Raw genomic sequence first — 24,784 nt, forward strand, 5'->3', positions numbered from 1 at the left:
TGTCTTTGGGAGGAAAGAAGTATGTTTGTATTCCTGCTAGAAATTTCGGGGGAAAGTAAAAGCCACGATGAAATCGCGAACTGCTCTTACTCCGCTTCAGCCCTCGCCCCTTCCCCCTCGGTTCGCATCAGGAGCAGCACCCGCCCGGCCGGGCCCGCTCCCCGCTGCCTTTTCCCGTGACTTTCGCGCAGATTTCTGTACGCTTCTGTTCCCGTCGGCGGCCGCTCGCTTCCCCGGTCTCCCTCCGGTTTTGTTGTGTACGAGCCGTTTGTTGTTCCCCTGGCGGGGGGGGCCGGGCCGGGCCGGGCCGACGGCGGCTCCAGGCCCCGCGGAGGCCTCTGCTGCTGCCCCCCCCCCCCCCCCCCATTCCTCCGTGTATTCCTTGGCTGTTGTCAGAACTACTTTACCCTTCCGGCCCTGTTGAAGGAGTTTGCAATTAATAAACTGTGGCAAATGCTTGTAACGAGGCGGCTGGTCCGGTCCGGGGGTTGGCGGCGGGAGGGGCGGGGGGAGCGGGGCCGGGCCCACCCGACTGCGCCTGCGCGGCGGCACCGCCGCTTCCGGCTGCGCGGCACTTCCGGGTCAGCGGCGCCAGGGGAGCGGCGGCGCCGGGCCGGGCCATGGGCGGTGAGGGGGGGCCCGGCGGGACGGGCCGGGGCTGGGCCGGGGAACCGCGGAGGGCGGCGGGGACGGGCCGGGCCGCAGCGCTCGGCCGGGGGCCGCGGGGGAGCGGCGGCGAGTCCCCGACCGCCTCAGGGCAGCCGCCGCCGCGGACCGGCCTGGCGGGGACCGACCGAGCGACCCGCCGGGGACGGACCGGCCGCGAACTGTCCTCGCTGTTGGGTGCGGGCCGGGCTGCGGAGACACCCCCCGCCGCCCTGCCCACGGCGCCCGCAACGGGCGCCGGCCCCGGCCGCTGCCCCTCCCGGCGGGGCCCTGCCGTGCCGCTGAACGCTGTCGCGGTTTGGGTTGGTTTGAGGCTTTTTTTTTTTAAAAGGGTTATGCTCTGGGTGACTCTCTGAGCGTTTTATAACGGGTGTGATATTAAAAAGCGTTGAGTTATCTTTAAATGTTCAATACGGGTAGAAATTTTTAGTGTGGAAACCATATGTCTTTAACTTGCAGGTACTGTTAGGCTACGAAGGCTGTAATGGAACTAGAAATGCAATAAAACAGTGGATGAGGCACAAAATTAAATCTCAGCATCTGGAAGCTTTAAACAGAGTGTCAGTGTATTAAATATATTGGAGGTGGTGGCATTCAGAGTACCTGGATATTTCAGTGCCCTAGAGCAGTAAAATGTTTGCGAAATTGAAGAAGAAGATCGCAGAAGAGGCAGCTATTGCTCCCAGACCAGGAGGAGCCGCCAGGATACCCAGGTCTGTCAGCAAGGAGTCGATCACCTCCGTGGGAGCAGACTCTGGAGACGACTTCGTAAGTCACACCTCGCTTTGAGCTTTGATTTCTCTTACAGCGTTTCTCTTATGGCTTTACAGACAACCCCTTTAACTCTGGTGTATGAGCTGAATATGTATTGTGGTGTCCTTGCAGGGGTACATCTTAATGCATACATGAATCATTAGCTTGAATAAACTTAAATCACAGGATGGTTTGGGTTGGAAGGGACCTTAAAGCCTATCCAGTTCCAGTTCCACCCCCCTGCCGTGGGCAGGGACACCTTCCACTAGCCCAGGTTGCCCAAAGCCCCGTCCAACCTGGCCTTGAACCCTTCCAGGGAGGGGGCAGCCACAGCTTCTCTGGGCAACCTGTGCCAGGGCCTCCCCCACCCTCACAGGGAGGAATACTGAAGAGAAAATGTTTGTGTGTTAACTGTAGTAGTTACCAGGAGGCTTATATTCCCGTGTAAATATGGGTTACAAAGCTATCTCAATACAGAACACTGTTAAACAGATGTAAAATATTGACTGAAGCTGTAGTACCATCTAAGATGCCTATTTGTGAAATTAATTACTGAAGCAGCAGGAAAGCCAGCTGGTTAGCTGTCCTCTTGCTGCAGACCTGCGTTTACCTCTTGTCCTCCAGGTACTCCTCCTACTCGAGCGTGTTGTTTATGTCACTGCCCAGTACGTCTGAGCAGTCTTGTTGCGCTCAAAACGATCACGGTTCCTCCAATGTCTGGTTTAAACTCTCTTTCATTATAACGTGTTGCTTAAGCAAGCGGTATAATTCCAGGAGCGTATGGGTTAAGTGAAACCCTGTAATGCTCCGGCACCACTGCCCCTTGATGGCTATCATATTTTTGAAAACCTGGATTAAGACACAGTGTCACACCGCCGTTGGAGCCCACAGCACCCGCTGTCTTGCAGCAAGTCGCTTCGTTGTTTTGTTTTGCTGTCTGCAAAATGGAGAAGTTATTTACACAGTTGAGTTCTAACTCATTTTTTCTGAAGCTCAGCTGAAATTCCGGTTCTCTTAAGCAGAAAGTTGGAACCCCTAATGTTTAAATACGTTTTACAATGGAAATCTATTAGTCTTGTGTATTTCTGAAATTTTTCTCCACCTAACAAATTCTCATGTAGACATTTCATTTACTGTCTTGCGAGTTTAGAGAACAAATATTGATGGTAGCTGAATTCTTGAGTAGTTCTCAGAAAACCTCTGAGAATTAGTTGTTTTAGCAATATTCATTTAACTGATCTTAATATTGATTTTTATGAGCCAAAAGCCCCAGAGAGCCTCCTAAGTCAGTTATGCAGTGGATTTTGCGTGGACAGACTACTGCGCCGGGGCTTAAGCGAGCTCGTCCCATGTGAAGAGCGTTCCTGTTTCTTTTCTACTTAGTTTTTCAAAAGACTTTCGCTTTGACCCATCCTGAACCCTGTACTGCAGAGCCCGATTTCCCCCTCCTTAGTCGTTCTATTTTGTCATCTCCTCAGTGACCGTTTTGAACAAATCGTTTTCAGCTGGAGCTTCCTGTAAAAGCGTTGTGTTCATGGCACAGGCCAGCGTGGCAGAGCTGACTATTTAAGCCCTTACTGTTTTTCTTCTTCAGCGTTTTTTACACATTCTGCTGTGCTAGTACAACATTCCCTTTTATGTGAAAAACTGAAGCATTATTCCAAAGTGAGATAGTGTTTATTATCATAGAGTTAGTATATGGCAGGATCACGTTTTTCTGAATTTTATAAGTTATGCGAGTGTTGTTTTTCTACCAAGGCTTCTGATGGAAGCAGCTCTAGAGAGGATCTTTCATCCCAGTTGTTCAGAAGAAATGAACAAATACGAAAACTGGAGGTCAAGCTGTCTGGTAGGTGTCTTGATACATATAAAACCCTATTACTTTAGAACATATTTTCCTTTGAATTTAAGTGTTTTAATTTATTAAAAATACGTGGGTTTATGGTTTTTTTTGAAAATTGGTTTGTAAGAACCCGTTGATTGTCATCTAGGTAGCATCCAATATAACTGTTTTTTTATAAACATGACTGACTTTTCTGCTGATTTCATGACACATTTTATGTGATTCGTTTGAACAGCTGGGATAGCTTTCTGTCCCCATGCTTCAAATAGTGTCTTTCCCCACTTTCATTTTACTTATTCTGTGTACGTAATGGTTTGTTTCTCTTAGGGTCTGAGCTTTCTGATGTTGCCAGTAACACACTGCTGTCCTTAAAGAAGTGAACTTTGCAATGAAGAAAAAGCAAAGGATTCAACATAAAACAGTCTTCAGGGTTTTTTTCTTTCTAAGATACACCTTGTTCTGTAAAGCTGTAGTAAGGGCTCTGCTCTGACCCTGCTCTCCATCCCTGTCGTGTGGAGTGGATCAGAATAGGCTAAAGTGTTACGCTGCTGCTTCCCAAAGCTCACAGGCGGCCTTGGAAAATAAGGAAAGGTTATAGTCAGCTCAGGATTATTTTAATTTATTCTGGAGACTTACCAGGCTCCTGTTCAGTCAAGAAAATATAGGATTCAGAGATGATTTCACATTGTGATTTGAAGGGGTAAAGTGTTCACGTGTTTGTGTAAGGTAAACTTAAAAGTGCTGGTTGGGGCTTTGGTGCGCGAGAGGAAAGCTCTAAGTATTGAGAGACTCGTGCAAGCAGCCTAATCAGCAAGGAATTCCTCCTTTCCGTTGTGTATAAACTTCTCCAAGGTGCATGTGGATTCTGTTTTGGCTTTTTGTACCTGCCTGCCGTGTCACTTCTGCTCGGCTGGCACGGCGGGGCGAGGGAGCCAGGCCGTCAGGCCAGCGGGAGCTCGGCCTCGGAGGCGCTGCGTGGCTGGAGCAGCGAGCAGCGTGGATCGAGGGTGCAGGTGGCTGTGAACTGCCCCATCCTCGCGCCCCCAGCGAGAGACACCTCGGTTAATTAGGTTGCTGTTCCTGAGTGAGGTCAAAGTGGGGATAGTTCTGCAGGCTCCGGAACTGCCCGTCTTTGTGACTGGCACACCCAGGCCAGGTCCTCCTGTTTGTACCAACCATTTTCCCAAGGGTCAGTGCAGAACTATTTGCTTGTGTTCATTGTTGTGGTCACCCAAGTTTTCCTCAGCAGGAATGATTTTCTGATTGAGAAAATCATTGTCGTTTTCCACTCATCCTTTTTTCTTTTTTTTTCTTTTTTTTTTTTTTTATAAAAATTTCCTTCCCCAATGTCTGTTTATTCCTGGTCTGTGCCTCTCCCTCCTCACACAAGATTATGCTGATCAGATCCGAAACTTGCAGAAGATAAAAGAGAAGCTTGAAAATGCATTAGAAAAGCATCAGGATTGTACGTACTTCTCTTTTTCCTTTTTGGTTTTTAAGTTGAAAATTGTTACGGTTGGAAGGAAACGGGTTTGATGTACGGGTGTTTTAATCATTTCCTTTCAAACTGTGCACCTCTCGGTGATGAAGACTTAGAACACAAGTTCTTTTCCTTATTTACAGCTTAAAAAGCAGCAGTAGTGTGTTGGCTGTTGAACAAAGTAGTTGTTGTACTCCTTTTGCCAAATTTGGGGCTAACATGCAGGAGAGACCTTTGTTATAACGCAGGAAGGAACAGTATTTGTATCTTCTGTTATTTCTGGCATTTGTCCAGTGTGCAAGCAGGTGTGAGGTAAGAAGTGGCACAGCGTTAGTGCTGGAGAGTCAAGATGGGGCTAATTACTTGCAGAAGCTGCTCTTTAAAGTTATAAATAACTTAGAGAAAATTGAGAAGCAGTTTCGAAAGATGAGTTTTTAATATAGCTGGTGATTCTCTGTTGATAGCCTCCATGAGGAAGTTTCAGGAGCAGAATGAAGCTCACCAGGCCAGTCGAGCCAAGATGGCTGAAGGAATGGCTTTGGCCTTAGAAAAAAAGGACCAGGTAAGAGCTTGAAGAACTCAACTTTTGACTGTGGGGATCTGAGGGCATGACCTTGATGGTTTAAGCAGGTGCGGCCATTAAATAAAATAGCTGTTCAGCACTGTGTGTGCGTAGCACGCCAGCCTTGAGGAAGGAAGGCAGTGTGGAGCTCAAATGCCAGAAATGGTGTAGGACTTGTCGTTGTTCTGACTGCTTTTAAAAAGAGCCCACAGCGATTTCTAATGAAAGGTAAAGCTTGCACTTGTGTTTGCTAAGGTTCAACTGCAGCAGACCTGCTGTCACTTCTATTTCATTTTACTTGCATAAAGCTTATGTATTCAGTAAATGATTCCTCAGCCTTTATATATTAAAACACTAGCTGTTACTTTTCTTTTGCTGATTATTTTTTAATCATTACGACAATTTAGTGTCTCTGTTAACAATACAATATTATTTTTTTTTACCATAATTGCTGTCCTTGAAGGTCTACAAATTGATTTTGATTTTTTTCTCCTTTCTTGTTCAGGAGTGGATGGAAAAACTGGGTCATGTTGAAAAGGTAATTAAACTTTGGTTGGCTTTTTTTTTTTTTTTTAACATGTCTGTCTGTGTATTTGTAAACACCAGCCTGCACACTTCTTACAGCTCAACTCTGTTCAGCCCTTTTTATTATTTGATCTTTGTTCAGTGGGAGAGGCCAAACATTTGCTTTTGTTACCAGCCCCAATGCTTCAGGAGATATTTCTGGAATTATTTTTCAGTGGGGAAGTAGAGAATGACGGGTTGTGATGAGAAAGATGTACTTCTGTAAGGTGGAACAATAGTTTCTTTTGTTACAGAGGAGGCAGCTGGGATGCAGGAGGAGGTAGTGACTTCGTCTGAGGTCTTGCAGTAGGTCATCAGCTTCATAAAATAAATGAAACTATGTGGTAGGGATTTTTTTAATACAGGATTTCAGTCTTGTAGTTGTTCAGCTGTTTCACTTAGTCTCTTTTAAAGTATCTCTGATTATGAAGACATTAAACATGCTACCACTTGCTCTCTGTTTTTGAAAGTTCCGTTAGGTGATCATTGGCTGCATTGTAATGAATATGGATTTTTTTTTTTGAGATTTTTGAAGTTCAGTGATTTGCTCCACATTGCCTACTGTGACATGAATGTGGAAGAGTTTTTCTAGTTCTGCATGTAGCACCATCAGAGAGCCTTATAGCTGCAAGACACTCCTATTGATTTGCAATGAGCATACAGATATTCTTGGATTCCTTTTGTTTCTGTTGATTTATCAGGAAAAAAAAATACTTGAAACACAGTTACGAGAAATAAGGGAGCAGAGTTTGAACCTTTTTCAAAAAAGAGATGAAATTGATGAGCTGGAGGGCTTTCAACAGCAGGAAATCGCCAAAGTTAAACACATGGTAAGAATTTATTATTTTAAACTACTTTTTTTCTTTCCTAAAATTTCTGTCAGAATGTCAAGTTAGTGGTGGCTCTGCAGTAATTTTTTTAGCCTTTATGCTTGTATACAGTCTTGGTCAGTGTCAAAATCCTAACAGTAGGTACACGCCTACAGTGTTACATAGTTCATTTCCACAGTGACTTTTGTGGGAGTTATTTATTATCCCATTTAATTCAGCTCATAACTTCATCAGAAAGACAAGTTTCAATGAGAAGGCTTTATCAGTATTACCGGGTCGTCTGTATTGTTAAAGATAACGTTCTAATATGCAGCTTTTGAAAAAGGAAGAATCTCTGAGCAAAACAGAGCAGGAGCTAGAGGTGTGCAGTCGAGAGCTAACCCGCACTAAAGAGGTGCTCCAGGACGCCACCAAGGAGTCATCGGGCCTGAGGAGGGATCTTGGGGAGCTGCAGCAGCGGTGCTTGGAGCTGGAGGCACAGAGGTACGGGTGTTTGATGAGGAGCGGGGGGGGGCAGTTCCCCGTCACTTTACTTCATGCCCAGCTCTGTCTTTTTGGGAGAGTTTGTATATGTGGTGAGGTGGCTGAGTAATTGCTTCTGGAATGCCAATGTGGATGTGAATGCCAAGTTTATATGTCTTGTCAAGCCAATTAAAGTAGTACTTGTGTAGGGCTTTGCAAGCTTGTTATGATTTCTTTTTTTCATAGTTTGAATGCTTAACTGTTACTTTTTTTTTTTTTTTTGAAAATGTATAATCAAGCAGTGACTGGGTTTAGGACAAGAAAATCTTGGTGTTGCTTAGTCCATTTTCATGAGCAGCGGAATTATCTGCTAAAGATTATTTTTCCGGAACAGCGTGTCACCTTTTTTTATTCTCTTTCTGTGAAGAGATGAACTAATGACAGCTGAGACAAATGCAGAAAACAAGATCACTGCTCTGGAGTTAAGAGAACAGGAGCTACAAACTGTCATTCAGCAGCTTTCTGTAGACTTGCAAAACGTAAGTTTCAGTTAAGTGAGATTTGATTCAAAGAATGTCTTGTCTGCAGAAGTTAGATTACATATCAGTTACGTGGTTTTGGAAATTGAAGTTTCAAAGCAAGTAATTTCTCAAAATTTTTAGGCGCGAGTTGCTGGTTCTGGTTGTGAGAAGAGACTGGAAGTGTTACAGGTGGAGCATGAATCTCTGAAGGTGGAATATGAACAACACAAGCAAAAGGTTAAGTGTTTTCAGATGCATCTGCTATTGGCTGGTGTAAAGGTGTACATTTGGGTAATGCACTGAAGAGTTTGAAATGTTGTGTGTAGAAAGTGTTTTAGGATCATATTGTCTTTTCAAATAAGACTTTTCTAATGACACTTCTGATAGTCAAACCACAATGGATTAGCTGAAAGCTTCGCTACAAAAAAAGATTCTGTGATTTCTTGTTCTCACAGATGACTTTTGAATTTGCTGAGAGAAATAAACTTACTGAACAACTGCAGGAAAAAGTGTCTTCCTTGGAAAAAAAGCTAGAAAGAAATCTTTCAGGGGATGAACATGTTCAGGAGCTACTCAAAGAGGTAACTACACGTTTGTAGACTGCTTAAAAGTGCAATCTTAGATTTTATTTTTTTTTTTTTAGGACATACTTTGCTTCTCACACATGGAAAGAATGTATGGTGGTGTGATGCAGGCACGTTTGTGCCGTCAGTGTGTGCTGGCACGTGGTCTGTGCTGGGCAGGGTTGTGCGGTGACTGCGTTGAGCCTGTTCATGTCACTATGGCACTGATGTCTCTACTGGCCTTTCTGCATTGTCTGTTTAGGCAACGCATCTGGCTGCTTGGAAGCAAAAAAGCAGCTTTTTAACATCCCCACAGGAGGTAGAACAGCTTGAAAGTTTTACTGGTTAATCTTTACAGAGAGCAGTGAACACTTGTTCCTGTTCTTCGTGTTCTGTTGGCATGACTTGCAGAGCATTGGGACAGGGAGGGGAACTGGTTTTGCACACAAGTGTACAAACAGAGTGTTGTATATTGACAGCTTGAGCCTCAGAAGTGTTGAGAAACAGCTGAAAACCGAAAGAACTTTGCTTTGGTTAATGCCCCATCTCTCATTTCTTCTTGATCTCTTTCTCAAGCACTGATGCTCCTGTTCAGAATGGGCTTGGGGCAGTGTTTGCCCAGCTGGGTCTTGGGGAGACAAGGGCAGGTATGCTCTTCCTTGGTCAGGCCCGCCTACAAGACACATCAACTCCATGTTGCTATGATAAAAAAACTTGGCTTAGTAAATTCGAGCCAGTTTAAAGTCCGTGTAGGGGTACTAAAACGTTTTGGAAAGTAACTAACATAAGTAGCGAATGTTTTTCCTTCTTTTTGTGTTTGCTGTGATGCAGGAGAAGTTAAGCTTTGCAAAAAAAAATTTTTTTTAATCCCTTAAACTTGGCCTGGGTTAGAAAATTATGACCTAGCTGCTGATCAGAGTTTACACCTGGATCATGATAGGATGCCAGTGAACGTCCTGTTCTTAATATTAATGATGTCACCCCCAGGGCAGCATGATCCATGGAGACCCTGTGCAGTACCAGCAAACTTGCTGGTTCCCAAGAGCAGAGCTGTATTGCACATCAAAATAACTGTTCCATTTTAGTTTGACCTTAATGAAATAACAAGAAAAATCTTCATTTAAAACCCCCACCTTATCTCTTTGTCCATCCTTCCTCCTGTTCCTCATCTGAATGTAATCTTCAGAAAGCTACTCTAGAGCAGAAACTGGATGAAACCAGGCAGCAGGTCCTAACAGACAGAACACATCACACTGAGGCTGTGAACCAGTTGGAAACACAGGCAAGTATTTTCTTATTTCACTACAAATTCCCTCTGTTCCCAGCCTCTTTATGCCCTGTACCTCCTCCCCTCACTGCACTTGTGCTCTCAGCCAGAGGTGAGACTGCATCTCACATTTAGTCTGATCGATCAATGTCTCTGGTCACCTCCCCGCCTTTGGTGCTGGAGAAGGGCCTGAGGGTTATGGAGTTGGGGATTTCGTGCGTATCCTAAGAAACAAATAGCTGAAGTGCAGCACTGCTGGGGTAGTGGTGTGGTGAAGAGTTCTTAAAAGCAGCATGTGTCAAGTAGGCAGTCTCTCTGTGGTCGTGTGGGTTTAACGTACCTTACTGGGTCATCCCCCATTCTGTACATTTTTTCTGATAATGTAGATGCCAATGGATAAGGAATTTAATGTGTGGTTGTATTTTAGAATAAAAAACTGGAACAAAAACTACAGATTGCAACAGAAGCATTGAAAAAGAGCGAAGAAGCAGCTGCTGAGCAGGATCTGAAGATCCAGAAGTTGGTGAGTATCCAGCATGGTGGGACCAGCTCAGCCTTCAGCATCTCCAGAGACACTCACTTCTCTGTGCTTGTTCCTTACTCAAGTGTGTTCTTGCTGTTTGTCTCCTCAGCTGGTGTCTGTCTGTGAGTACGGGACGCTGCTGCCCAAGGAATAGTGTTGCTTCAGTTGGAGCATGTGTCTCATGGAATGGTGTCCGATTCTTGTCAGAGCTTCAAAATGCCATTTTATTAATGTAGTGTTCTTATTTCTCTTAAGCAGACTGATCTAGAGGATGAAAGAAGTAAACTGCAGCAACAGATTTTAAGTGAGAAACATCAGTACGATCAGAAAGTTACTGGGCTGGAGTCTCAAATTGCTGCTCTGGAAGCAGCTTGGGAATTTGATAAAACAGCTACTCAGCACAAGATCGTAAGTACAGAAACTGTTCAGGGGGCCATGTGAGTCTTCACAAAATGATTTTAACGTGGCTTGCAGACCTTGTCTGAATGTTCTTATGCAGCACTCCTAGCGTTAGAAGATTTCATATGTTGAGAAACTAAATAGGAACAAAGCATTTGATGTGTTTAATTGTTTAAACAAAGCACTAGAATAAATTTTTCTTAGTATTTAAGCAATCTTTATTTTACAGAGCCAGTTGGAAAAGGAAAATGAAAATCTCAATGGAAGCAGAGAAGAGTATGAGAGCTCTTTAAAAAAACAAGAGTCTGAATTAAACAGGCTAAAGGTAAGGGCTTCTCTGGTTAGTGATGGTTAAATGCAGCAGCAGCTTTGGGAAACAGTTAACAGCAGAGGGTGTTGCACTCTCAGTGCTCAGAGACACGTTCAGGTTGCATGAACCTACAGCTGGAAATGCTCTTTGGTCCTCAGCAGAAACGCGTTTGAGGAGCATTACAGATGGCTGATCCTTTCTGAAACAGAATGCTTGGGTCTGCCTAAATCAGGCAGAAATAACACGTTCCTGTATTGTCAGGCATGAAGAGCTCTTAAATCCTGTTAGCAGTAATGAATAGAATAGTTCAACATCAAATTCCACTCATAGCATTCGAAACAAAAGTTAAAAACTTAAGTTGGTCAGGTATTTACATCTTATATTCAGTCTTTTGACTGTAATTTTAGATCATTGAAAGTTTTTTCTGTAGCTGCTCTTGGACGCACAATTGGAATAAAGATCAGCTGTGGGGAGGAGCTACTTCTTTGTAATACAGACTTCAAGCTAAAAGACCTTTTAAGCATTGGATATGTTTGGCCTCTTACATCAGTTCTGTGTGGCTCCTACATGTGCAGACAGCAGCAGTAAAACACAACAGTAACTCTCATTTGGAAGTGTAAATCATGGTGTGTCAGAACACCCATATATTCCATGCCAATAGATTTGGGTTTAAAGATGAGAGACTGACCTGATTTTAGTTGTCTCAAGTAACCTCTGAATTACTTTGGGTTTGCAGAGTGAATTGAGCAGCAGAGAGACTGTCAGTGTTGAAATTGCCAAAGCGTTGGAAGAAGCACGAAAACAGAGAGAGGAATTACAGCAGCAGGTTGGTTAATACTGACAGTCTAAAATATATTTCGGTGCTCCCCACCTTGCACAGACCAGACTGCGTTTGGATTTAATTATCATAACAGTCAGGAACAGTAATCAGAATCACATCCTCAGCGTGCAAGGCAGCAGTGGTTGCCTTGGTAAACCTGAAGTTTCAGGGTGTCTGTGTAAATACCTGCACAGGGATGTAACCAACCGCGGCGAGTTACTCCACTGGAAGAGTGTAAAATGCTGCTGACTGCAAAGTTTGGGATGTTCATAAGTTTGTAGGCTTAAGAGTTATAGCAGGGCTTGGAAATTCAATATGAACAGGTGAGGGGAAGACGAGGCAGCAGCTCGGCGTGAAGGTGACTGGTATTTCAGAGCCCTTTAAGATGGTGTGTAGTCCCTGTGGCCGGCCGGCCTGAACCAGCTGCAGTTTGTTTTAAAGAAACCTGTTTGTCCTGTTGTTGTCCTTCGCCAGGCTTCTGTCACAGCTGTGTCCCTCTGAAGCACAGCAGCTGTGAAATCGTAAATCGCCTCGTAGGGAGGAGGTTGTATCCAGCAACCAAATGTAAATTCTAGGTAGTCTTGTTTTCTCTTATTAAAAATGGTTGTGGTGGGTAATCCGAGCTCGTGTTTGCTTGAGCTGGGAACTGCCAACTGAGCAAGTCTGACTGAATTTAGTCCCATCTTTTGGTTTCTTTATTCTTCTGGGTCTGCTGCAGACCTTGCCTGGTGGTGCTGTCAATGGGAGGGTGTTGGTGGTCTGTGGTTCCGGGGGTGGCTGTTGCACAGCTGCCACCTGCAGGTCACTGGGGGGGTGTCGGTGGCACAGGGGAGTGTTGGAGCTCCTGCAGCTCGCTGACCTCGGTGCTTCCTAAGGAGCTGGGCCTTGCAGAGGCGATTCCTCCTGTGAGTCTCTGGAGAGATCACAGACGCGTGACGGTAACACTGCACAAACCACTTTGTCAAGGTGGTGTAATGGCGAGTGTGGAGCTCAGGCCAGTTGTAGGCACCAGCCCCCGCCTTTGTCACTGATACAAGAATTCTCCTCCTGTCCTTCCCATAAAAAAAAATTAATTCTGAACCTCTAAGGTATGTTGAAATCTTGCAGTGCCCTTTTCTATTTTTATATCTTTAATGACTTCTGTTTGTTTGCTTGCCTGCTTTGAAGGTTTCACATCTGGCTTCCTTAGTAAAGGAAAAAGACCAGCTGATTGATGAAAAACGTGACATGCTTCTAAAACAGAAGGAAGAACTAAACCAACTCAGTCAAGGTTAGACCGAATGAGCCTACTGTATCCCAGAGAGCTTTATCTAAGTACAGTCTCCAGCTCTGATAGATTGTAGTAATTCTAGATTTCTCTTCCCTGTTTAATCTATTAGAATTGTCAGAATCTTGTATCCTTCAGTAACAATTGGACAGTCTCTACTGCATCCTTAAAAACAAAACTAATTTTTTAAATCAAAGTCTTATGTTTATACACCATAAAATAACAAATCTCGCTGTTCTTTTTGTAAATTATTCTTCTGTGCAAAACATGAAATAAATGGTACAGATCAAAAGCTGCTACTTCATCAAACCGATACTCCACAGTCACACTAAAACATGAAGTGCAGTTGTCTTCGGTCAGTTCCTGACCCCACCCTGTCTGTCTTGTGTCTTGCCATTATTTAGGAAGGGAGCAAAGCTGGAGTCTTGTGCTGCACCGTTCCATTGGCTGCCCATGTGCCTGTAGCCTTTTGGGCCAGTACCTTTTGGGCCAGCTAGCCATGTGCCAGTAGCCATTTGTGCTCGCAGCTCAGCCCCAGGTGTGCCTGTGCAGTCCCAGCACAAGCCACACAGACTTTTGATGGGGGTCTTTAGGAGCAGGGCTAATTGATAATTAAGTATTAGAATCACCCTGAGTTTCAATTAGGCTGCTCCTTTGCAAAAACGTGCACCTGAGCTTGGGTGGCTTAAATTGCATTGTCTGTCTGTCTGTAAAGACAGAGCAAGACAAAAAGGGTCGGGATTTACTGTCACTGTAACTTGCTTTGTTTAAGAAAAACAATTAAGCTGCCCTTTGGTTCAGTGGACTGATCTAAGCAGGTCTCTCCCTCCTCAGATCACGAAGCTGTGTTGCTGCAGATGCGCCAGCTGCGGGCTGACGTAGAGGCAAGTAACAGCCGAGCCGTGGAGAAAGAAGAAATGGCAAGGAAAGAAGTTGATGAGTTGAAGTTGCAGATCCAGGAGTGCCTCTTGGCCAGGGAACACGAGAAAAATGTGAGTGCGGTTGCAAATCTGATCTGTTGGGACTCGTCAGGGAGATGAGCGGGTGTGCAGGAGCCCCCCGGCTCCGTCACGCCCGGCAGTGGCTGCTGGAGCTGTTCACCTGGGCAACCTGCTCGTGACTGCAACACCAGCCCTGGACACCACCACTATTTGTTGTTCCCTGTCTTCCGAAAGAAAGCTGTTTCCTGTCAGATCTGTGACTGGTTTAGGAAAGAAAACCCCTATTTTATTTAACTCATAAAACACCTTGAGAAGAACCATTATGAATCCAGTGAGACCCAGAAGCAACAACGAGGGCAATGAGGGATGTAGCCAGCTGGGTGGCCACTACTGCTTTCTGGTTTAAGAAAGCAACCACCACCCCCCCAAAAAACAACCCAGAAGAAGTCTGGCTTTCTCCCTGGGGGGTGTTCACAGACTGTAAATGTTGTGATATCTCTCCAATCCACTCTTTTCATTTTTATAGGTTTCAGAGCTAGAGGAATCAATGAGAGCCTTGAACAACAAGCACTCCCGTTCTCTGGAAACCCGCGTGGTGGAACAGAATGGGGAGGTGGCAGCTGCAGACGTCATTCAACTCCAGAAGGATAACAGAGAGCTGGAACAGCAAATTGCTGAGAAAAACAAGGTGAGCTGAAACAGCAGAAACAGCTGTTAGTCTTTCCCCTTTTAATTATGAAACTGAATAATTGGTGCTGCCCATGCTGCAGCCTGAAGAGGCCAGGCTTACCGAAATGGCAGATCCAATCTGAATCCAGTGTTCTGTGAGTAAATTCATTTTTCTCTGGATTGCAGAAGGATCTAGCAACAGCAGATAAAAACTGCAGCCAGAATTGTAGGAATCATCTATTTTGGAGGAAAGATGCGCCCAATGGTACAGCTTACAGTTTTCCTGCCGAGCCCTTGTGTGCTGTCCCGTGCAAGCCCAGGTGTCCTGTCACAGCCTGCGGTGTGTGCAGCTGGAAAGTCAAGGTGTTGGGGGGCTTCAGCAGAGCTGATTGCTTCATTCTTCACACTTGTTTGTCATGGACTTTTCCAGATACCTGCGGGTCAGCTGTGTCCTGACAGTGACCACTGCGTTAACTCTGTCCTTTGCTGTGCTTCCAGGTGATAAAGCAGCTACAGCAAAGAATGACAGAACTCAAGAAAACCCTCCAGAAAGAGCTGGTAAGGGTTATGGTTTTTCAGTCTCTTCAGCTGGTGTTTACTGACAGTTACTTGCACTACTCATTCCAAAATCTCAGCTGCTAGCTAGAGCGTATTTTTTTTACTAGGAATGTCTGCAGTTTCCTTGTGTTTGCAGGCAGATTGGTAAACCCTTAAATTAAGGAAGTACGTTATTCTGGATCATTTATTGAGTGGATGGTGTGACAGGTAGCCATCACCACTCAGCCCTTGCAATGGAGAATTTTAGCCACAGAAGACCTGTGTTTGGTAATCTGGGGCGTTTAATACATTTCTGCAGAGTGAACAACTGAGGTTTGATTGCTACTTAGCTGCATTCAGTTGTTTTACCATGGGAGCGATGTCTGCCTCAGGGAAAGCTCCCCTTTAATCCCTCTCCAAGAAAAAATTCTTCTATTTAAAAAAAAAAAAAAACAGCAGAGGTTTTAAAATTGTTATTTTTGTTCTGAGCTCACAACTGTTTTGGAGAAAGCCCATGTCTGACAGGCCCAGAGCAGATTAGTGGTAAAAGAAAACGATCAGGTGATAGTTTCTACCATGGAGCCAATTTCGTGCTGGTTTGGGTAATGTACACATAACGCTGACAGCAGCTGGCTTCTGTCCTGGAGCCTGGGGAGAGGGGAGGACACTCTGCTGTGATCCCGTGAAGGATGAGCAGCTTGTCCTGGGGGTGCCCAGGCTGTACCCACCCGGTGGATACAAGCCCCCCGTGTTCGATAGCTTGGGCCCGGATCCTCTCCCGGTGTCGAGCAGACAGAATCTACAATGTATTTCTCTTTTTCTTTTTCTAGAAAATAAGGCCTGACAGTGAGGTACCTGAAGTACGTGAAAAAGCAAATTCTGAAGTGCCTAATGCTTCTGTGACTGTCACAAACAACTCTGATTTAAATGACTCCAGGGAGATAAACTTTGAATACCTTAAACATGTTGTACTAAAATTCATGTCCTGCCGGGAATCTGAGGTAAAGATGTACACTGGCCTTTCCTTTCTAAGTCTCTTTCTCTAGAAACTGCCACCTGTTACCTGCTAAGGACACTTCTATGCCAATTCCATACTTTTACACTTAAACAGTTGTTGAGCACAATGAAGCAAAATAGCAATCAGTGATAATGTTTGGAAGTACGGATTATTATGAACTACGTGAAAGGGAAATGTGAATTTTTAAGAGGTAGTTATGTCTGGAAGTAAAGATCTCGAGCTAAAAGAGATTCCCTCTGCACTACTCTAAAAAGCGTGTGGAGTGTGTAATTAGAGTGGAGTGGTTGTACATTTAAGAAAGCAAAAAAACCCCAAGAAACCACCTGCTGTTGGTCTGTAGGGGGTAATTCCTTGTGCATTTGGAGCTCCTTCATGTTCTCCACATTGTGTCAAGAAAGACAAAGGTAAAAAAGTCACACCAACAAAATACTTTGCTTAATTGCAAGTCGCTGGGTAAGATCAAGAAATGATTGTGCAACTCCACGGTGTCCTGAGTGCTTGACTCCTTTACTAACTCCGAACTGTGTGCCCCCTTTAGAGTAGTAGTACTGTAGAGTTAATGTACTTCAGTGTGTATTTAAGACAGCATGATTCGTTCCTGCCTACAGTCTGGTTTGATCAACTTCTCAAAGCTTAAAAAAACTAGGATGCCACAGGAGCCAAGCTGCTGCTCTGTTCTCACTAACTAGGCTCCCCATCTGTCTTCTTTCCCCCAAATATGCAAACCAATGTTAAAGAACAGAAAGCCAGGAAACACAAACAGAAGAAATAAGATACAGGCCCTCCTAGTCTATTGGAAGTGGGGATATCGGAAGGCTGCTGGTCTGCTCTTCGCAGTTGTGACTAAAAAGTCTGTGACCAAACCTACAGAAAAACTGCTGCGCCGTAGTCCAGAATGTAGAGCCTGAGAGCGTCACAGGCAACAAAATACTGTGGTTTCTTTCAGGCATTCCATCTAATTAAAGCTGTTTCTGTGTTACTGAATTTCTCACAAGAGGAAGAAAACATGCTTAAAGAAACTTTGGAGTACAAGGTAAGGGTTCTGTTCCACTCGTAGGCTCTAACAGGACTCCCAGCAGATGGAATGAAAATTCTTAGATGCTGGGAGATCATGAAAAGTATCTTTTTCCAAATGTTAGCTACAATAATAAATGTAATTTATTATTAAAACATTAGCTAATCACATATCGGAAATCGTCCGTTTCAGTGAGGGAAGCAGCAACTTTCCAGTGCTTTAGAGAAGGAGTAACAGCAGTTTTGCCCAGCAGACCCCCTGTGGAGGGAAGCTGGGAGCTCCTTGCTGGGGTACAGTCGGGTGTTCAAAGGCAGGAAGCTGAATTCTTGGTTTGTCGTTTGACGTTGGGCTTCAACACCTACATCTGCTTCTCTCGGCTGCCCCAGAGCCCTGCACGCCCCCGGCCACCCCCCCAGCCCACGACCACTGCCCCGGCTCCCTGCAGGTCCCGTGTCCATCCCTGCCCGCTCAGGGCGCCGGGCGCGCGCGCTCAGGGGGTGAGCAGCTCAGGGAGACTTCCTGAGCGTCTTGTTCAGGGAACAGTTTAATACTAGATTGACTAAAGGTGCTGTGTTTAAGTGGCTGTGGATGTGTAGTCTGTAATTATTTTAAAGGGATATCTCTAAGTGTAATCTTCACTTGTGGGAAACGGGTGCTTGCTCTTCCAGATTTGGTTGTATGGCGCTGCCTTCCCTTCTTCAGTCTGGTCTGCAGCCTTCTGTTCTATACACAGTTCTTTCCACTGAATGGTGGGGAGATGCCCGTGTTCTGTGTTCTTTCTTTTTCAAATCTTCAGCTTCTCAGAAGTGTGAACCTCACATAATGTGTGTTGTGCTCTCCTGTCCTAGATGTCGTGGTTCGGGTCAAAGCCATCTCCCAAAGGCAGCATCCGGCCGTCTATCTCGAGCCCAAGGACACCGTGGCCTTAAGGGAACCTGGAAATGGGCAGTCAGCATCTAGCCACTTTTTTCTGTGAAAAGAACGCTGAACACACTAATTCAGGTGTGTCTTAATCACTGTCATTGCAGTATTTTGTACAAGAACTTTTGACACTGTTTACAAAACTAATACTGTGCAAGGAGAAATTTTCACTACAAATGGAAAAACGCCTCTTCTGGGTTGGATTCGGGGACCGTGGTCTTGATGGTCCTTGGTGGAAGGCGGCTCCTTGTGCTCACCGGTCTCATTTCTTGGCACCAAAGGTACCGTCGCCCTCCCGCCCTCCCACCCTCCCTCCCTCCCGCCCGCGCCCCGTCGCGTACGGTGGCGATCCCCGCTGCTGCCCGGGAGGGCCGGAGCTCAGTAACTCTGGGCCCAGTAAAGCTTCCGTGTCTCGCCGTGGAAAGTAAGCAGTGGGGAAGAAAATGTTGGCAGTACTGCCTTGAGTTTCTGACAGTTGGAAAAGCCTCTCAAAGAACAGGAGCAGGAGCTTTAACCAAAAAAGAAATCTGCCTTGCCTTGTTATACTGACATAACTAATAGTTCACGTTTTTTCATATCACTGTGTAATTTAAGGTGCATATATCCTGGCCTGCAGTCCTGAAGGCTGCATGTTGATGATTATTTAATTTGAGAGCACAACTTTAGAGTTGTCTGATTTTACTTTTCTTAAAGAAAAATAATATTTAAAATGGTCTTAATTATAGTACCTAATACTCAGTCGCCTTTAAAACTAATCTATTAGCCTGTACCATAGGTTGTTATCATTGGGAAGACGGGGTAGTAAACCATTTTAAATTTTTAAAGCTGAATTCCAGGTATTGTAAATGCACACTGAGAGTACCTTTTAATTTAAAAAAGAATAAAATAGTGACAAAGGGTGAAGAATATTGGTACTAAACAATTTGATTTTTATTTTTCTCTTCCAAGTCTGCTAACAACGAATCTTCATAACCAGTATCTGCCTCTCTGGTTGTGGTTTTCTGTACTTAACAAATTCTGATGCTTAAAAACTGTTATGAACATGTAGTGGGCTGTTAACTCCCTCCTAACTACATGGTAAAAGAAACGCTGCTCATGAATTTTACCCTCAAAACCAAAAACCTCAAGTCTTAAGGAATGAATCTTGGTTCCAGCAGCTTGCTTTCCTTCCCCCTTAGGCAAAGGGGACCAAGGTGGCACTTGCCTCACAGAGTGGAAGCACAATTTTGCCCGTAGTTATTAACACCACGGTGAAATCTAGATGAAAACAGGAAGCAGCAGCAAGTCTGACTTCTTAAAAAAACGGGACATGCTTTCAAAAAACTACACTTGTATGGGATCGATGAGCAGGCTCTACTCCTGGTAATTCTCTTACAATGAGGTTTGTGTTACTAACAATACTTTTATTAAATATACTCAAGAAAATTTAGCCTGTGCTCTAGTGGAGACACAGCCCCTGTTGAGGTTTGTGGCTGTGTTGCTGCAGGTCGGAAGGAGCCTGGTGGTGGCAGCAGCGAGGCCGGGGGGCGCCGCGGGAGCTGCCCCCTCACGCCGGGGTAAGGACCAGGGTCCCCTGGCGGCTGTCGGAGCTGCTGCAGCCCCTCAGGTTAGAGCTGGGCTTTATTTATTTGAAGTTAAAAAAATCCTGTTGGTTTTCCTAGTACACTGAAGCTTGTCCAGAGTCTTTAGTACCCTGATCCGTGGCGCTCGACGACAGCATCGAGAGGCCGGGGGGAGAGCACAACTCCGCTCTTGTATGAAAACAAACAATCAAAAAGTAGATTTATATCAATTGTTTCTCTACTGAAACCAAGCACGGGCAGGAGAACCCTGTTGGTTCTGGGAAGATTTTATTCTTCGAGGTCTTTTCCTGTAGGCTGTCCCTTTGCCCTGGCCTATTTCTGTGGGACCCGAGGCCGGGGCACAGGATTCCCCTCCTCACGCTGACCCTGCTGAATGACTAATCGGTTTATGCTGATCCTGGCTTGAAAGGTTATTGCTGAACAGTAAGAAAAGCAGGACAGGCAGCCTGAACAGAGTGACAAAATCAAATCCTAGTGAGTATGTAGTCTAACACAACTTCAGTTTAAGATCCCAAAGTTCACACAGGATCAACTCACCACAAAAACTAGTTTTTAAGTGTTGAATTTTCTTTAGATGTCAGAGCAAGAATGGTGTGTATACATATATTAAAAAGCTGATGCACTTTCCCTCGTCTAAGAACAGTGGTATACATAATCCTTTCTATGACCATTGGATTTCTTCTATGCTGTAAATATGGATTGTATTATGAAACACTATGAAATTTGTGGTGCAATACATTTTGGATCAAACCCCTCCTCTTGCTTTCTCTCTCTTTATAGTTCTGGTTCTCTCCAGGGGGATGCTCGAGCTATTTACAGTCGAGAGAATTTTAAAGCACGAAACAAACTCCACTTTCTGCCCGGGGGAGAATGGTGTGTCACCCCTCTAATTAAGAATGGTGTGTCACCCCTCTAATTAAGAATGGTGTGTCACCCTCTAATTAAGGCCCGATTTCTCATCAGGATTTTTGCCAGGAACGAGGCAGAGTGCTTCTGCCTCTGCAAAGTGTCTCTCGGCAGGGCCAGCTGCTGCCGAACGCCCAGAGCAAGGGGAGCTCAGAAGGAAGTTCTGAACTATTTTCTTGACTTTCTAGGATGGACACAAACCTAAAACTCAAACCACGGGTGACTCTGGGTCATGTTCACTGCACCCTGGAAGCCTGGATGGAACAGCTGAGCTTGGTCTGCCCCCCTCCAGCCAGCACAGCTGGGTTTGAGGACAAATTCTATAAATAGGTGGAGTTAAGAGCATTCAGGCAAAGGTGGACACTTACCTTAGAACCGGTACCTGCTGGCCTGCTTTTGAGTAAGATTTAGTGAAAAAGAAATGACTTAACTCACATGATCCAAGAAGTTTATTGACGCAGCAGGCACTTTACACTGAAACCAGCCCCGGAGTCCAGCGAGTCCTTCGACCCTACGTCCCAACACTTCTCCCGCCCGCGAGCCGCTGGGCTCCCGCACCCGCCAAGGCTGTAGCTCCCCCGGAAACAAGCAGCACACACGGGATCTCAGATCCCCACACTCTGATAAAGCAGCAGCTGAAAATACCTGTTGGCTTTACAGTACCAGGAGGCAGGAGCAGGCATCGCTCTGCCTCCAAAGGGAGCCGGAACAGGCAGGAACGCTCGTCCCCACCGTCAGGGTGAGAAGCATTCCAGGACGAGGTTCCCATGGGATTTCAGGAGATTGCGATCTCTAATAAGGATGGACCGGTGTCGTTGCAGCTCGTTCCTTCTTCTGAGTCCCAAACCCATCGCCGTCTTGGTTTGAGTTAAGAGTCTTTTAAACAGTCTTTCTGGCTGTGAGAACTCTGACTATGGAGCCCAGTCCACCTACTGCTAGTGCCTGTGGGGTAGGAGAGGGGAGAGGTTACCCTGCGCCAGCCCCTGCGGCGCACGCAACAGGCACCTTAAAAAAACAATTAAGTGTTTAATAACAGAAGCGTATACAGCTCTTCTCCAAAAACTTACCTAGGCAGGTCGAGCAGTTCCACCTCCTTTACCCCTTTTTTTGCTCTCAAATCTTTTGTTAATTGGGGAAAATCTATGTTTTCTCCAGCACACGCAGACATTAAAGGAGCAGCTGCTCCAGCCCCAAGTGCCCGCGCGGCCCCACCACACTGCGCCTCCCCCCACCGGCTGCTGCCACCCCAACAGGAACATCCACCGCCTCTGGGGGTGTCTTGAGGGGTGTCTCGGGGGGTGCCGCTGCCCCGCGACGCCTCCGCTGCCCCGCAGTCGCACACCAGCTCTGAGTGATTGAGGCCGAACAGTTAACGGGGAGCTCGGCCCTGAACTCGGCTCCTTCCTTGTTCCAATCTTGGGAAGTTTGTGCCTCGCTTCCCCTCTGTACGTACAGACGAGTGATCTTTGACTCAAGTTACTGCAATTCTATAAATGTACTCTGTGACGTGAGAATCAAGGGACCCAACACCGAGTACAGTAATTTAGTAACTCAGATACCACTAAATCTGAAGGGAAAATGACATTCTCCCAAATGTAACCATCTTCTGGATCTAGAGAAGGTACCAATGTCACCTGTCACTGATGATACAGAACCTCTCACCTCCCGTATCCCTGAATGGGAAAGGAGGAAACGCTGGTTTCAGTTTCATTTGCATCCCTCACTGGAAACAACGTGGCCCCCTGAAGTCTAGAAGATGGATGTGACTATGAAAAAATAAGTATTAAACCTGACTGCTTCAAGTGGGGCGTGTTGGCTTTGCAGACATAATTCAAACACAGCCCCGTGGGTATCGCAGCGCCTGAAACGAGAACGGCGATCGGCAGCGTGAGACACCTCGCTGGCGCCAGGGGACCGAGGACACGGAGCGTCCGCTCGGAGCGGAGCTGGAATGTGCTGGAAGGTGCCGGAGCTGCAGCCCGGACGGATGCAGGGCCACAGCCCCTTCCCAGCGGACAGACTGGTCCAACCGCTGAGCGCTCTGAGCGAGCCGCACGTCCTACCGGGAGTGCCAAAAAGCAGGAGACAACCCTGCCCGGCCTCGTTCCTTTCAAAACAAAGAGGACGAGATGCTTTACATGTGCCAACATGCTCAGAGCATTGTCACCTTTCCAGTCCGGGTGGTGGTGTGTAACCTTACACCCTGGGAGCACCCACCCGCGGTTACCTGAAAACAGTCCCCAGTGAAAACAACGACAAAAAAAACCCCCAAAACAAGCAGAAACACATTCTCAGCTGTCCTGAGACACTCCCTCCTCCTCCCCTGTCGAGGTCCTGCAGAGCCGGCGGCAGCTGCTGAGCTGGAGTCGCTGCACAAGTCCTGGCTTGGGTATCGCAGGAACACCCGGTGCTGTGACACCGACCCCAGCGCAGGGCTCTGGCAGGGGAGCCGCAGCATTCCTTGGGGTCATTTTTCCTAGGAGGAGCTGCAGCGAAAACCCCCGCACTTAGCGGAGATTTCGCTTGGATCCCTGCCCAGGGGCAGTGGCACTGAGCAGCTGCTTCACGTGCCTCAGAGGGGACTTGAGCAGCAGGCGAGGAACACCCTCCCCTCCCCACATTCCACAGCAACACCAGAGCCCGGTGGAATCTCTCTGGCGATCTGGGCTGCCCCACCTGTGCAGACCAAACAGGTTTGCTAAATCCTGTTGCTAAGCTGCGACACATTTGCTGCCAGCAGCACCTGCCACTGAGAACTGCCCGGCCTGAGCCGGCCTCAGCACCCCTCGGCCGAGCATACAGCTCCCCCACTGAACCCCCAGCCCCGCAGCAGGGCCAGGCGCTCGCTGGACACACAAGGGGCACAGCAATTCCTCCAGCAGACGCTGCCCGGCCCCACGTCTCCCCCTGCCCCCGGCTGAGGTGAAGGCAGATGAGTCCAAGCTCAGAGAGACCGAAACACCTGTTCCTGCACCCTGGGGGACGAGCCCCCCGCCAGCACCCGCTTCTCTCGCGGGGGCTCTCACGAAAGCACCGACCACAGAATCATCGAGGTTGGAAAAGACCCTGAAGATCATCCAGTCCAACCATTAACCTCACACTGACCGTTCTCAGCCACACCAGATCCCTAACCAGGACCCCGCGGAGCCAAGACAGCACCAAACACGTACCTTTTCGTGCCACTGAAGTAATATTGCACTGCTATTTTCTGTTGGCTTTTCAAATCCTTTATAAATGTACTTCATTAGCAAGTCAACGCCATTTCTGTCTAAGGAACTCACTGCTTGCTCTATTTCACTGCTTTTGAAAGACGTCAGGACTTTAAACATGGTCCCCTGGGCCTGCTCCTGCGAAGACAAGGGAAGGAGAATAACGTGAGAAGCAGCGAAGCCGGGAGCGAGCCCAAGGGCGCGTTGGGCCGAGCGCGCTCAGGGGACGGTGCCCGCGCTAAAGGCGGGCTCGTTGCTGCCGAAGCGCGAAGGGAATGAGTCTCCCGGGAGCGGCAGGAGGAAGGGGGGAGCCCCGCGGGGGGCCCAAGGAGGGGGAGCCCAAGGGGGGAGCGCGCGGGGCGTTCCCAGCGCCGGGTGCTGATCGGATCCGGAGGGCGCCGCGGGATCCCCGAGGAGCTGCCCGCGGAGCCGCCGCGGAGCCCGCGGCCCCGTTACCTTCCTGGCCTGGTTCCTGGCGCTGGCGGGGGCGCTCCTCAGGGCGGTGTGGAAGGCCCGGAGCGCGTCCCCTCTGCGGCGCGGCAGTCAAGGACTCAAACCGCCCCGCAGTCGCCCCGGCCCCGCTCCGGGTGGCTCCGGTTACCGGTCCCGGGTGACGCGTTTGTAACGACCCCGGAGCTCGGGGCCTCGCAGCGGCCCCGCTGTGGGAGCGAAGAGCGGAGCGCTCCGCTCCTCCCGCCCGCGGCGGTTACGCGGAGTCGGGGGGGGGGCTCTGGCTACGCGGGCGGGCGCGGCGGCGGCCCGAGGGCTGCGCGGCCCGGGGCTGCGCTCGGGGAGGCGGCGGGGCCCGCCCGCTGCCCCCGGCCCCGCTCCCAAAGGATACTGCCTCAGCAGCGCCTCCACCTCGGGGCCGGCGTCGGGCTCGGCCGCCGCCGCCTCCTCGGGCTCCTCCACGAAGCGGTTCTCATCGTACTGGTCGATGTCGAGGCGGCGGAAGCGGGAGGAGAGCGTGCTCCGCGCCATGCCGCCGCCACCGGAACCGGAACCGGAACCGCCGTCCCGCCCCGCGCACGTGACCGGAACCCGCCCGCCCCACGTGACCGGAAGCGCCGCGCGGGGGGGGCAGGAGACGGGCGGAGCCTTTATTGGCGTTATTGACCCCAAGGGGGGGCTCGCGCAAGGTTCGACTTTATTAAA

The 24,784-nt window shown here is 47.5% G+C and overlaps 2 protein-coding genes across 2 annotated transcripts; one reads left to right on the top strand and one right to left on the bottom strand.

Annotated features, from left to right (window-relative positions):
• The first annotated feature begins 547 nt into the window (after positions 1-547).
• On the top strand, positions 548-20,269 carry GOLGA1 (golgin A1). The gene is made up of 23 exons (XM_074846526.1): positions 548-627; positions 1,126-1,434; positions 3,178-3,268; positions 4,653-4,727; positions 5,207-5,304; positions 5,810-5,842; positions 6,570-6,698; positions 7,012-7,181; positions 7,588-7,699; positions 7,823-7,918; positions 8,137-8,262; positions 9,431-9,526; positions 9,939-10,034; positions 10,290-10,442; positions 10,663-10,758; positions 11,480-11,569; positions 12,731-12,833; positions 13,665-13,822; positions 14,298-14,459; positions 14,939-14,998; positions 15,808-15,978; positions 16,942-17,028; positions 17,859-20,269. The coding sequence occupies exons 2-23, from the start codon at positions 1,300-1,302 to the stop codon at positions 17,937-17,939; spliced, it is 2,418 nt and encodes an 805-aa protein (XP_074702627.1). The 5' UTR covers positions 548-627; positions 1,126-1,299; the 3' UTR covers positions 17,940-20,269.
• Positions 20,270-20,851: 582 nt separating this feature from the next.
• On the bottom strand, positions 20,852-24,738 carry ARPC5L (actin related protein 2/3 complex subunit 5 like). Its single transcript, XM_074846524.1, has 4 exons — positions 24,471-24,738; positions 24,086-24,158; positions 23,591-23,767; positions 20,852-21,362 (listed from the first exon to the last, which is right to left on the bottom strand). The coding sequence occupies exons 1-4, from the start codon at positions 24,608-24,610 to the stop codon at positions 21,300-21,302; spliced, it is 453 nt and encodes a 150-aa protein (XP_074702625.1). The 5' UTR covers positions 24,611-24,738; the 3' UTR covers positions 20,852-21,299.
• Positions 24,739-24,784: the final 46 nt, after the last annotated feature.

This window comes from Strix aluco, chromosome 20, assembly GCF_031877795.1.
Source record: "Strix aluco isolate bStrAlu1 chromosome 20, bStrAlu1.hap1, whole genome shotgun sequence".
NCBI lineage: Eukaryota > Metazoa > Chordata > Aves > Strigiformes > Strigidae > Strix > Strix aluco.

Coding starts and splice junctions, on each gene's coding strand:
- GOLGA1 (XM_074846526.1), top strand. CDS start 1,300: ATGTTTGCGAAATTGAAGAAGAAGATCGCAGAAGAGGCAGCTATTGCT. Junction 6,699..7,011: donor TCGCCAAAGTTAAACACATG/GTAAGAATTTAT, acceptor TCTAATATGCAG/CTTTTGAAAAAGGAAGAATC. Junction 8,263..9,430: donor TTCAGGAGCTACTCAAAGAG/GTAACTACACGT, acceptor TGTAATCTTCAG/AAAGCTACTCTAGAGCAGAA.
- ARPC5L (XM_074846524.1), bottom strand. CDS start 24,610: ATGGCGCGGAGCACGCTCTCCTCCCGCTTCCGCCGCCTCGACATCGAC. Junction 24,159..24,470: donor GTGGAGGCGCTGCTGAGGCA/GTATCCTTTGGG, acceptor GCCGCGCCGCAG/AGGGGACGCGCTCCGGGCCT. Junction 23,768..24,085: donor CCAGGAACCAGGCCAGGAAG/GTAACGGGGCCG, acceptor TTGTCTTCGCAG/GAGCAGGCCCAGGGGACCAT.